The sequence below is a fragment of the Danio rerio genome, chromosome 17 (assembly GCF_049306965.1).
Source record: "Danio rerio strain Tuebingen ecotype United States chromosome 17, GRCz12tu, whole genome shotgun sequence".
Taxonomy (NCBI): Eukaryota; Metazoa; Chordata; class Actinopteri; order Cypriniformes; family Danionidae; genus Danio; species Danio rerio.
Window position 1 is genome coordinate 32,099,288 of NC_133192.1, and position 13,130 is coordinate 32,112,417.

General features: G+C 34.8%; 1 protein-coding gene across 2 annotated transcripts in view; it reads right to left on the reverse strand.

Moving 5' to 3' along the window:
- sh3yl1 (SH3 and SYLF domain containing 1) overlaps positions 1–7,747 on the reverse strand; it is a 48,579-nt gene extending 40,832 nt beyond the window's left edge. The window contains 1 exon segment of one of the 2 annotated variants that reach the window (NM_001423240.1): positions 7,450–7,747. In NM_001423240.1, coding sequence (NP_001410169.1) covers position 7,450 — 1 coding nt within the window. In that variant the 5' untranslated portion in view covers positions 7,451–7,747. 2 annotated transcript variants of the gene reach the window in all.
- Between the last annotated feature and the right edge of the window lie 5,383 nt (positions 7,748–13,130).

Below are 13,130 nucleotides of genomic sequence, written 5' to 3' on the forward strand. Positions count from 1 at the left end.
CCTGAACAACCGAAAATGGACAATGATGATCTCGGGTACACCTGTGTTATTCAGTGTTAAATGCTAATAATGAGTTTGAATGCCATTTTACATGATATTTATTGCTATACTACTACAAGCAGAAACAGATCTTGATAATAAAATAAACCATTTGAAATTGGGATTCAGCAGGTACATTTGATTATGTTAGAGATTTAATATGCATTTCGTTGGAGTGCAGTAAGTGCACATACTGTATATTCTGTGCTTCTGAATGGCTGCATTTAAATTTCTGCTGTGTTTAGTGTGGTGCAAACAGCCCAATTGCTCTTCACTGCAAATCTCATCACGTACAGTGTAGTTAGGACATTTGCTAATTAATAACCTCAAGTGGAACTCTGAATCTCATTTCGGAGGCTGCTACTGTCCACCGGAGGCTGGATTTCAGTCACGGATGCATACTTTGAGAACCTTATAACTAAATGAATCAAATACGTGGTTTTCCAACAAGGCAACCCAGGGTACTGAATTATACCTGGCTAAACTGGCATTGGGCAGGTAAATTATGATACGTAATGCCCATGTTCAAAGCAGAATATCTAGTGCAGGGGTGTCAAGCTCAGTTCCAAAAGGGCCGAAGCCCTGCACAGTTTAGTTCCAACCCTGCTCCAACACACTTACCTGTAGGTTTCAAACAAGCCTGAAGAACTCAATTAGTTTGATCAGGTGTGTTTAATTAGGGTTGGAACTAAACTGTGCAGAGCTGCGGCCCTTTTGGAACAGAGTTTGACATCTGTGATCTAGCTTATGCATGCTTCTTAAATAATTTATGCTTTAAAATGTATTTTGAATGTAACTGGGAGCCAGTGTAAAGATCTGTGGACAGGTGTGATATGTTCTGGTCAGAAACCTGACAACAGTGTTCTGGTTAAGCTGCAATTGTCAGTGTATTTTTGTGAAGGCCAGTGAAGAGTCCATAACAGTAATTTACCCTGCTGGTGATAAAAGCATGAACAAGTTTCTCTTAGACCTCACTGCTTTAATTAGGAACACTAAACGATCTGACTCCATTGTTGGCTTATTTTTGTTGTCTATTGCCAAGATATGGATACATCTTGAGAACCTCAGCTTTGTTCACTAGCTTTCAGTTTTGTCTTGGTTTAACTGAAGTTGGCACATACAGCTTTCATCCATGCATGGGCAGAAGGCATCAATGGGGTTGTAGGCATTAGGTGGTGATGCTATACACTAAAATAGCTGTGGTAAGAACCAAGTCTCTCTCATTATTTGGCTCAGTTGGAGTATATAAAATGTTCAACTGAAGAGGTGCCAGAATTGAACCTTGTGGAATACGTCATCTCACCTATACTGACATAGTATCTTGGGGAGTGTGACAAAACAGACATTTGTCATCTGTACAATCTCTTCCAAGATTTTACCATCAATTCCCTTGAAATCAAACAGAACTCAGTTTAAATCTCTTGTTTTTTTAACAAAATAGTTAACAGAGTTGAATAAATTAATCGTGTTGGGTTTGGATTGTAAGGTCCAGCCAGTTAGTTCAATCCCAGTGTCTACTGGTGGATAAAGGTTCACTGCATGTTCGGTCTTTCCAGTGCACAATGTTGATTTACTTTAAATTTAACTTATATCTAACTCCAATTTTAGTGTGAGGTGGTTTAGAATATGAATATATTTATCTGACTCCAATTATAAAACATTGATAAGATTATTTAGTTTCTTTTATTTAATAATACTTTAGATTATGATTGAATATTCTCTTTGGTTCGTTATTGTATTTTATTTTTCGTTCATTCGGATTCCTACTGTATAACATCCTGAGTCTTGTACTGGCTGAGTATACAATCTCTTAAGCACAAGCATGTCAGTCTTGGTCAACAAACAGTGGCGATTAACCGCTATCCTAAAAAGGCAGAACCCTACTTACTCAGATATGGATTTTTTTGTGCGCTCCCTATAGATCTGCTTTCTACTGAATCAAACAAAGCCATTTAGTCATACTATGGTCATTACTATAGAATTAAGCAGACCAATTTACTTAAACTATTAATAACTTTAATCACTATACGATTCAAATAGTATTATAAGTTTACAGATGAAGGTCTATCCCCTTAGATAGCCTTTTACAGTCCAAGTGTACATGAATTAAAGCCAATGTGTTAGTTGAGCTCTAAGAACATCGTATAGCATGCCACATTGCTCCGTCTATAGTGTTTTAGTCCATTACTAACATGTACCAGGGCTTGTGGTGTTATGGACTTAACGTAATCTACTAGAGATAATAACACAAACTCTTTTTAAATAATTTAAAACAGAATTTATTAGTCAGGTAAACATGTAATATGCCAATTCATTTAGTCAATTGATAAACGATCAATATAAGACATCAAATTCTCAAAGAAAAATCCAAGATTAAAAGATGCATACCCGACTTCAAAATATACATAGCGTGGAGCTCTAATGCTTCACGGTATGGGCTGATCTAATTACAGAATCGTGCCGAACAATTAGAAACTTTACCACAAGTAGAAAATCCAAGAATCTCCTTGAGGAAAGGGGTGTGTTGAATAACAAAAGGTATTTGCATTTATTGTAATAGTTTCTGCCTATAGGAAAGGCACAAACCGCTCAGAGTGGTTCAAAATATACATCTATTGTTTTAATTGTCTATTTCTGAGGGAATGAGACCATTGTATCAGTCGCACTGAGGCATTTCAAATAATATCAAACATGATAGATGGTCACTTGGATAAATATTGAACATTCGTATTTTGAAATGACCATTCTGTATGAGTTGGGTGAAAAGGGTCTGAGTGACCAGGGGGTTTCGGGGGATGTTTCATATGTAAATGAAGGAAAGGAGGGGAGCTGGTTTTCTCAAATTCCAACTTGCTGTGTTGTGAAGCCAATTGTCTCTGTGTTTTCAGCTCATGTTTGAATTGTCAAAGACATCAAAATATTTGTGGTATCTCAAGTCTTACAGGATCTTTTGCCGGAACGCGTCAACATGGTACAATCACCAAGTATGTAGTACAGGATACGTTAAAACGTAAACGCGCCTTTCCCTTCAGACACTTCAGAGCACAGGGGATCACAGGACTGATCATGATACAAAGATAACAACAGACGGAGATTCGGCTTTGGGGAATAAAGGGTTAAAGTTTGTTATCACAACAATATCACAGTACAGCCAACCTAGTGCTGTGTTTGTTACTGTCATTTTTCTGAACTTTGATCCAATAATCTACGTTGCAGTGTGGGATTCGACAGTTACAGTTCATGTGGACCAGTTTCTTCTTCCTCCAGATCATAACATGCAAGTGTAATTAAAATTGTTGCCTCGCTCTCTGTAGTCTGCAAAATATGCATTTAATTGTGTGTTTTAACTTGCAATCGGTCCATGTATAATCAATTATCTATTATAGATCAGTGCTTGTACTGTATCTCAGGTTAAATCTTTATGGGGCTATTTACATATTGCGTACAAAAAGCTGAAAATGCAACGTGTGCTTCTTCCTTTACCGGTTTAAATGCAGTTCTAAACTCACAATCCTCTGCCATTTGTCTTTGCTATAGCCACCATCAGCTGTTCCTACACACACATGGCATGGTCAATTTTTAAAATAGTTAAACTTTTGCCACTGTGTGGATTAAAACTGAATGAGTGTCGTTGTTGTTACTTGGGGTTAGACTTAAGAGTAGAGTAATATGCTGATGTTAACTGCATTGCTTAATTGCATTCCTGCATTGGGCTCACACATATTCTCTGTGCTCTGACTCCTTCATAGGCCTGCTGGGCGTTTCTCTGTCTCTCACTGAACCCAGTCGTCCACCCACAACAGACTTGGTCATCTGATCAATCACTGCAGCATAGCCACACGCAAAGAAGGTGTTTAGAAACAAATGAATCACTGAACAAATCATATGGAAGTCGCTGAGATAATCAGATAAAAATAAATGCATTTTATAAGAAAATAAGTGTTTGACCTTCCATGCATATCAGCCTGTTGTGGAAGACCCTCAAAACCAAAATATGACCTTTTATAATGCTTAATAGGGGCTCTTTAAATTATATGCAAGTTAAACAGTTAAAAAGGCATTTTAATATGCAACAACATTTTATATTATTTTTTATAATATTATGGTTTGACAAAATAAATGCATATGTGGGGCAAAAAAAAAATCCTTTCAAAAACATTAACTAAATAAAAAAGCGCAATTCGAAGCGCAAGCAAAGCCATTTGAAAAGCACCAGTTTCGACCCTAATATCAGCTGCCACTGAGTAATGTGAGCCTTGGGTTCTTTTATGATTTATGCCTTGTACAAGAATCTACTCTTTCTGTTATTAGCCCATGACTTCGATACATGTGTCTGCAGCAGCAAAAGGAAAAAAAAAAAGACCAAGTACCAAGTGAATTCAAACACAGAATCACTAAAGCAAAAAAGGCACTGAACCTTGTGGCCTATGAACAGTTGGATGGGGAATTAAAGGACTGAGGCAGTTCCCTCTATTACGTGGGGAAATTTTTCCCAAGAGTTGAGAACAATAACGAATACTGTAAACTTCACATTGTATAACCTTAGAGCAATCGTCTGTTCCAATCTGATAAGGACGGTAGCAACAAAGGCTTTTTAAGTTGTCTTAGGAAGGCTTATTACTGTGCCAATAATAATGGATGATTTTGTTTTCCAGCCATTTCCTCATGCCTGTAAAGGCTGTGCTGTCATACAGAGGAGGTGGATTAATAAATGCAGCTGTCATATCAAACATAACAATGAGAATACAATTTTTCTGATTACTACTGTAAAAATAATTACCGCTTACGCAGATAATTAGCCAATAAGTGATTAACATAGCAAAATAAAGCATGTAAAATGCAAATACCTGGGACAGTGCAATTATGTCTTAATTTGTAGTTTGGAGAGATAATGAACAATTATGGATGCAGCAATGATCCAGAAAGAGAGCGAGAGAAAACATCTGTCTGTCACTGACACTTACAGTGGAGGCTGTTTTAACACTTCAGACAAACAACTTAATGCACACGATTCAAGAAAACTTCTTTTGGCGTGAAATACTGACATTCCCTTTTTCAGGGCTTAACAGAGATTGTCAAGGTGTGGTGAACGGAATGCAAAAAGTGTAGATAAAAATGTAAATATAGTATAAAATGATACAAATGGACATTTGAGGTAGGTTCCAACAAACCATTGAAGGCGTTATAATGTAGAATTGAGAAACCCTTGTTATTAGCGACACTGGCAATTTAGTGAACTGCAGCCAGCTGCTTATTGTTTAGAAACTTGCATGTGTAACGCATTATGATAAACTTGAACTGAACTTATTTTAGATCTTTAAAAAAAAAAAAAAAAAAAAAAGAAAGAAAGAAAGAAAAGAGTTAGAAGCACTTTTGCGGCTGTTTGTCCACATAATAAACATCCAGACGCTGCTGAGAGTGTGGTTTAGATTAATACAAGGGGTGTCCATGTAAAGGGACGGCCTTCTAAACACTGGCCACCACAATTTAAATAAATTATGTACATTCAGAATGGTTAATGAAGTGAAAAAAGTGCAGCACCAAGATCAGCCACAAAAAAAAAATAAAAAAACTGATCATGAAATCGGTTTCATACATGAATTAATTCATTCAGGCCTTTCAGTCAAAAACCATGCACATTTAAAGAGATAGATTAACATGTATAAATTTTCTGAAAAAATCTGAATTATACATTTAACATGTTATCCAAGTATATAAACAAGTTTCCAATTAGTACATTAATATGCAGTATAGGTGTTGTTTTTTTTTAAGTATAAATATAGTAAACAATCATTTTAAGGAAAATAACTACACACTTTTAAAAAGTAATTTACGTATAATAATAGTTTGTATATGGGCTACATTGTATAAGTGACTATAAACTGTAAAGATTTGGCTGTGTGAGATGACAGATTGAATTAAACCAATTGTCTTCACATGATTTAATTGGCAGTATACGGTAGAATGACCGAGCTGTATCTGCAATATATCTGAAAACGATATAAGAATGATTTTCACATTTTACACATTTTTTCAGAAAAGCGTAAACAATCACACCCTTTTGATATTTGCACCAAATCATCCCAAGTCCTTCACTTCACTAACTACACAAATAATCTACTGGCTGACTTTGTCATTTTTCATATAAACCACAATAATGAAGTGATTAATACATCACAATTCTTAGACCCCTATGTAAAGGGATAGTTCACCCAAAAGTGAAGAGGAAAAAAAAAATCACCTATGTGGTTCTAAACCTTTAGAAATGTTTTAGTTCAACAATTTTGAACAATATTAGAAATCTGAAACCTTCACTTCAAAAGTATTTGATGTTCCTACTACGGAAGTCAGTGGTTAACTGTTTACAACATTTAAAAAAAAAAATTTTATCTTGTGTATACAGTGGAAAAAAGAAAAAGAAAAACTCAAACCAGTTTGTGACAAGTTACTGGAGACTAAATAAGTGAATATTGAGTTTTGGCTGTGAAGTGTGAACTAAAGCATTTAAAAACATTAACAGAGGTACTTCAATGTCAAATTGAGGTAAAGTTACTGTACTTTGATAAGAAAAATCCCATTAGTTGCCAATGCCCATTTAAAATGTGCAGATAATAGTTTTTTTAACTAAATTAGGAGAAAGTCCAACTGTGCGAGTATAAAACCAACTTTACCACAATAAATATTAAAGGGACAATCCAGACCACGAGAATGTGTCTGTTCCTAAGTGGATTATACATGCATCTACTTTCCCACAGGTGTTCTATTAAACGCTTGTCAATCAAGCAAACAGTATGTATTACCATGTGTGGCAACAAAAACCACGTCATAACAAAGCAGGTATTTACATCATCTACTCTGAGTCACTTTGTAGCTAGTAGTCACAAGTAATAGTTAAAAAAAAAAAAAAAATAAATAAATAAATATATATATATAAATATATATATATATATATATATATATATATATATATATATATATATATATATATATATATATATATATATATAAAATCGTCATCAAGAAAAGAACCAATGAATATAATCTACAGACTGTAACTTCATATAGCTGATAATAATAATAATTATAGCTAAGTTTAAGACTAAACAAATGTTGTTATATTCGCTTGTAAACGTCATTAAACAGATGTCTTGACATGGTGCTTTCCTGTAAGGAGACACTGACATCCAATGAATACCATGATTGTTTTTAAGCAAATTATTTTCCGTGTAGTATTTAGCACACCCTACAAAGTGTAATAAGCCCAGGGTACCTCTGTGAACAACACACAAATGTCACTGAATAAGCAGAACACATTCATACAACAGCACAGAGAAGTGAACGGACTCAACTAACGTACGTTACACGATGTGTTATATACATGAGGGAGAATGAAAATCTTTCTCTACTTACTTATGAAAACCGGACTAAATTTTCCAGGAAAGACGACTATCTCGAACTTTCAAGCGGACTTTTATGTAGTCTCACCTGGTGTAGAAATGATTGCGATCACTTCCGATACACCTGCCAAACCTGTTTACATTGCGCTTAAAGGACCCGTAAAGAAATTAAATCTAAAAGCCTTTCATTACGTTTGATAAGTAACGTTTCTTAATATCATTAAGTAAAGCCGTACACTAAATGGTTCGTCACAATTATAGACCGCTTTTTCCACGGTAAGTTATAAAGCGATTAAACTGCTTGTCAGCATTTTTGATTCAGGCAACATTTGGACACATCAAGGAAAAATGACGTTTGACTTGACTAGGACCCCTAGCGCGCTCTGGTGTACACAGAAGCGCGTTCTGGTGAGCTCATCAACAGTGCAGGTAGCGCGCCTGAAAGCAAACAAGCTGCAGTTTATGAGTGATGTTTCTCACAGACAGTGTATGTCTGTAGAATTATAATACATTTTTAAGAAGTAATGAAATTAACAACGCACATAAAACAGCTTTTTCTGCTTTATCAGCACAGGTGAGAGTTTATAGACAATTTTAAACAACTGATGTCAAACTGCTTTTAGAAATGATAGGAGATTTATAATATTTTATTAAGCATCCCGTCAGAAAAAAAAAACATTTTTGACCGTTTATCTGGACGCATGTATGTGCTTGTATATGCTTTTTTTAATAAAAGCATCTGCAATAAGCTTGATGTAGTTTATTAAACCTCATTTGTATTGTTGCATTATATTGAGCTCAGATTTATAGCCTTCTGGTTTTTCACTTGTACCAAAAAAGTGTATAGATTGGATATTTTACAGTTCTTCAGAACTTAAAAAAAAAAAAAAAAAAAAAAAATATATATATATATATATATATATATATATATATATATATATATATATATATATATATATATATACACACACACATACATACATACATACATACATATATATATATATATATATATATATATATATATATATATATATATATATATATATATATATATATGCATACACTAAGCTTACAATTCAAACATTTGAAATAAATCTGTCCTCAAAATTTAACAGGAATGGTCTCCAAACTTTGAAGGATCTATTATTTGAGCCTTGGGTGCAATATTTGAGTTTTCTAACTTTAAATATATCATGACATTTTCTACCCATTTAGAATGTGTTGGTGGTTTAGTTGACTTCCACTGCAGAAGTTTAAGCCTTCGGACCAACAAAGAAGATAAAGCTAGTGCATTTAATAGACCTGCTGGTAGTGCAAGGTTTTCAGGTGTCACACTAAATATTGCTATTACTGGATCTGGTTGTATCTCCTTTTCACACATACAAGAAAAAGTCTCAAACACAGCAGACCAAAATGGTTCTGGACACGTCCTGAACATGTTGCCCAAGATGGCCTCATCTCTGTGGCACCTAGTTGGATCAATTTCTGGGAATATTCTTCACAATTTACTTTTAGCCATGTATGTACATTTTAGCCATGTATGGAGTATTAGGTTATCATTATAAAAATATAACATTTTAGTAAAGGCAGCTCATCAAATGCAATATATGTATGTGTTATGTTTATTTTTAGCTCGCAAAGTCACTTAGCATATTTATATTAATAAATATTATCAGCACTTAACATTTGCTGATTTTCCAGACACTTTTTCATTTTGTTTCAAAATTTAAAAATGCAGGACTGTTAAATAATAAATTGAGTTGTTTTATATAAATATAATGTGATCCAATCGCTTAAATCAAAATGTTAATAACATCCCTTAATTTAGATTACAAAGTAAGTTACTTATAAATGATTAACTTCAAAATTATGGGAACACAGAGTCTGAATGTTACTCCTTTTCCACACGCAGCATCACATTGCCATTCCTCTGGTGGTCATGTGCTCCCTGACAATATGAAATGATCTAACAATCTGATGTAAACACAGACGGAGAGAAAGTCAGGATAACTGGACTACGCTTTGCCTAAGATGACCCCCAAAAGTTATGACTTCCATAAGGCAGTGGCATAACTTTCTTCTCCTTGCCTCTACTTGGAAACTAAGAGAAAGACATGTAGTTCGCTTCTCCCATCTGGGCTTCATACATCCACCCCCTTAGTTGTCAGTCATCCACACCCAACTATGCGAGAAATGTTACATGCGTCTCATCCACTGCATGGTAGACGGCATTCTAACATTTAACAAACACCTGGCTTCAGCATAAACAGACCTTATGCAGATACTACAGATTTGCTCCTGTTTAGCACAACAGAATTATTGGCCTGATATGTTCAACTGCTTTCCAAAGCTCTTTTGTCACTGCAAAGCACTACTGTTTGATCCCTGACTCTGCAGAGGTTTAAATTAGCGGATTAAAGACTGCAGTTTGGATAACTGGAAAATCTTCCAATTGATTTTGACTCTCGGTATGATCTGGACATGATGATTTGTTACGGCTAATGACCGTAACAAATGTAAGCGATTCGCAGAGGTTGGTTTTGTCATTTTGTTAAGTTACTTAATGTATGGACACTTTAGGGTTTAAGAATATTTGAAATATTGTAGAAATATTTGTAATCTATAAGCATTTCAAGGTTTGGTGTCAGTAAATATTTAAATAGAGTTAAATAGATCAAATGTGACTGCAAAAGCATTCATAATGTTGCAAAATATTTATATTTGCGTGCTGTCTATTTGAATTTATTTTTAAACAAAAAATTTGACAATAAATTGGTAAGACGTTGTGTTTATGATTCCAACAACCAAATCTTTTGTGTGTGATCTGACAGTGTAGAATGGAAGTTCTCCATTTTATCCTTAAGTGTCAAAATGGATGATTTAAACTCTGTCGATAGGGTCTGTCAATGTTGATCCAGAAGTTTTACCATCGTTGCTCATTTGCTGCGTTCTAAACGTGCGGGAGCGAGAAATAAACACATCTACTCCATTAACCGGAAGTCAGACTTTTTATTTCTGATTGAATAAACACATTGAAAGTCTTGGTAAGCAGAAGAGACCAACTTTATTTTTGTAACCTAATTATTCTACATTATTTTAAAGGAATGTTGATTTTTAGCACAAAATTTTAAGCACAAAACACAACAAAGAATATGTTTTCTTTAAAAAAATAACATGCAACGCATTTTCAGTGCTAAGTTATCTTCATTTCACAGATAAGATTGTTCTTATTATTGCTACTCTTTATAGGACTTTGAATGTTTGCCAAACTCTTAATGAGCTCTATGCACAGCTAGTGTTTGTCAGCTAAGTATAAATGTCCGGTGAAAGCTCAATGTGTCTATTTTCTATTTCATAAGGTTCCTTTTACAGCATCAATGTTGTAATGTAATTAAAATACATTCAGTTAATTAGATTTAAGCGTTCATTTAGTTGTTCAAGCTTAAAATGAGATGAAAGGCTGTGTAACCGCTAGCACCGTCAGTACCAGCAGACTAGCGCAAAACTCTATTGAAAAGACTGTGATAAAATAAACTGTCATATTTTAAAGACATGGCATGGGGAAATGGAATTTAATGCAGTCTGTCTTGTCCAGTCTGAGACCCATTTAATATCATATATCTATCAGGCAGTGAAAAACACAGATTTTGAAGAAATCAGACCTTAAACATGGCAGTTTTAAAATGGAAAGAGTTCACCGGAAGCAAACACTGCATTTAGTAACATTCTAAATGAATCTTCCTACATTACTTACAGTAACAAAATACATATAGAAATTTTTCATTGACCAACTTTGTTTTACAAATTTAGAGTAAAAACCTTTAAACTGACAAGTCTTAACTGTTAATAATTTTTATTTAGTTCTGATTGTATGATCTGCAGACTAATATGTTTGATGTAACATTTTCAGAACGTTCTTGACACATTTGTGTCTTAACAAAGCATATTTAGCCAAACAGTCTGGTAGAATTAATGCCAGGGTGTTGTTTATAATCTCAGTGATGGCCAGAAATATGTTTTCTTCTATAATCTTATATACATTCTTATGGACACAAGCTTGAAGAGCTTCCATTGGCAGATACATTGCTGCTTTGAACTTAGATCATGTGCTCAACAAAGGTCTGGTAATCAGCTTATGGAGTTCTTTGAATGCTTCATGTCACTATTCTGGGAACATTTTTCCAGCAAATTACCAACTGAAGTGGGAAAGGGGAACATTAAGCCAGTGTGGCATTTTGTGGAACACCTATCCAGACAACTTGAAATTAAGCCCCTCAGTGATGTTTTTGACTTCTGTTGGAGCTGGCTCAAAGAACCTGACGAAGCACAAAATGTCTTTAGCCAAACCTTATAGAATAATAGCTATATTTTTGGTCATTTTTGTACATTTATACTTGACATTTTACAGTAAGAGGAAGATTTTACAATGCATTTCTTTTAGATTAACCTGCAAATAAAATGCATATCAATAAAATATTATAATCCTTGATAATAAATGGAAAAATATTAAAGTGGTGTTGCTCAGTTACTCGTGTCACGATCATTGCATGCAGTTAGGGCTGACGTGGAGGTATGAGTCACCAGATTTTGAACGGTTCATTTATAATAATCAGGTCAGATTTGGCCAGTTTTGTTTATGATCTTTGGGTTTAAATGACCACTTTGTGCAAGTCTGTGTCACTTTACATTACCACTAATGGCTACGTGGAACCATATGGCTATGAAAAAAATCCAGCTACTGTGTGTATAACCTTTTATTTGCTTCTCTACATTATTAAATTACACAAATACCTAAATCTTTGACTTTTGATGGTCAGCTTCAATCATTATGGTAAATGTATCATCTGCTTCTTTGTACTCTTACTCTTACTTGGCGGCTGCCCAAAATTATAGTCAGACCAGCTAAACCACAGTGCTGGCATCAGGTAACTAGTGGGAGTTCCTAAACAAGAGAAACAGATACACAGGCATTACCTCAGCAGACTGATATAATTACATGAAGTATGGCTGAACCAAACAGCAGCAAGTTTATGCAGTAAACTAGTTATGGATGCTAGTACTGAAGCTCTTGGTAAAACAAGGCTTCTCTTCATCTACTCTAGTGAATCTGACTTTATTAATTAGACTATAACATTTTGATAGTAATATGTTTTTGTGAGCTTCCTCATGCTTAGCCTCATCTCAGCAAATGATTATTTTTTTGCTGTTTCTCATTTCTTCATTCAGTCATTCGTTCGTTCGTTCGTTCATTCGTTTGTTCATTCATTTGAATGTTTGTTCTAAAGCTTGTGTCACTAACATGACTGGACAAATCTAGATAACTTTGTAATGCAGGTAGATACGAATGTTGGTTTTCTTAGTTGAAGTTTGTGATTTGTGTATAATTTTATTTAGTTCTGAAAGTAGCATATGTACTACTGGATATCTGTTGAGACCCAATAAATATCTATTCATTCATTTTCCTTCAGCTTAGTCCCTTATTTGTCATAGGTCGCCACAGCAGAATGAATTCTGCACTATTCCGGCACGTTTTACACAGTGGATGCCCTTCCAACTGCAACCCAGTACTGGGAACCACCCTGTCATTCACATTGTTGGGGAAATCAGAGGACCAGGAGGAAATCCAAGTAAACACGGGAAGAACATACAAACTCCACACAGAATTGCCAACTGGCCCAGCCGGGACTCAAA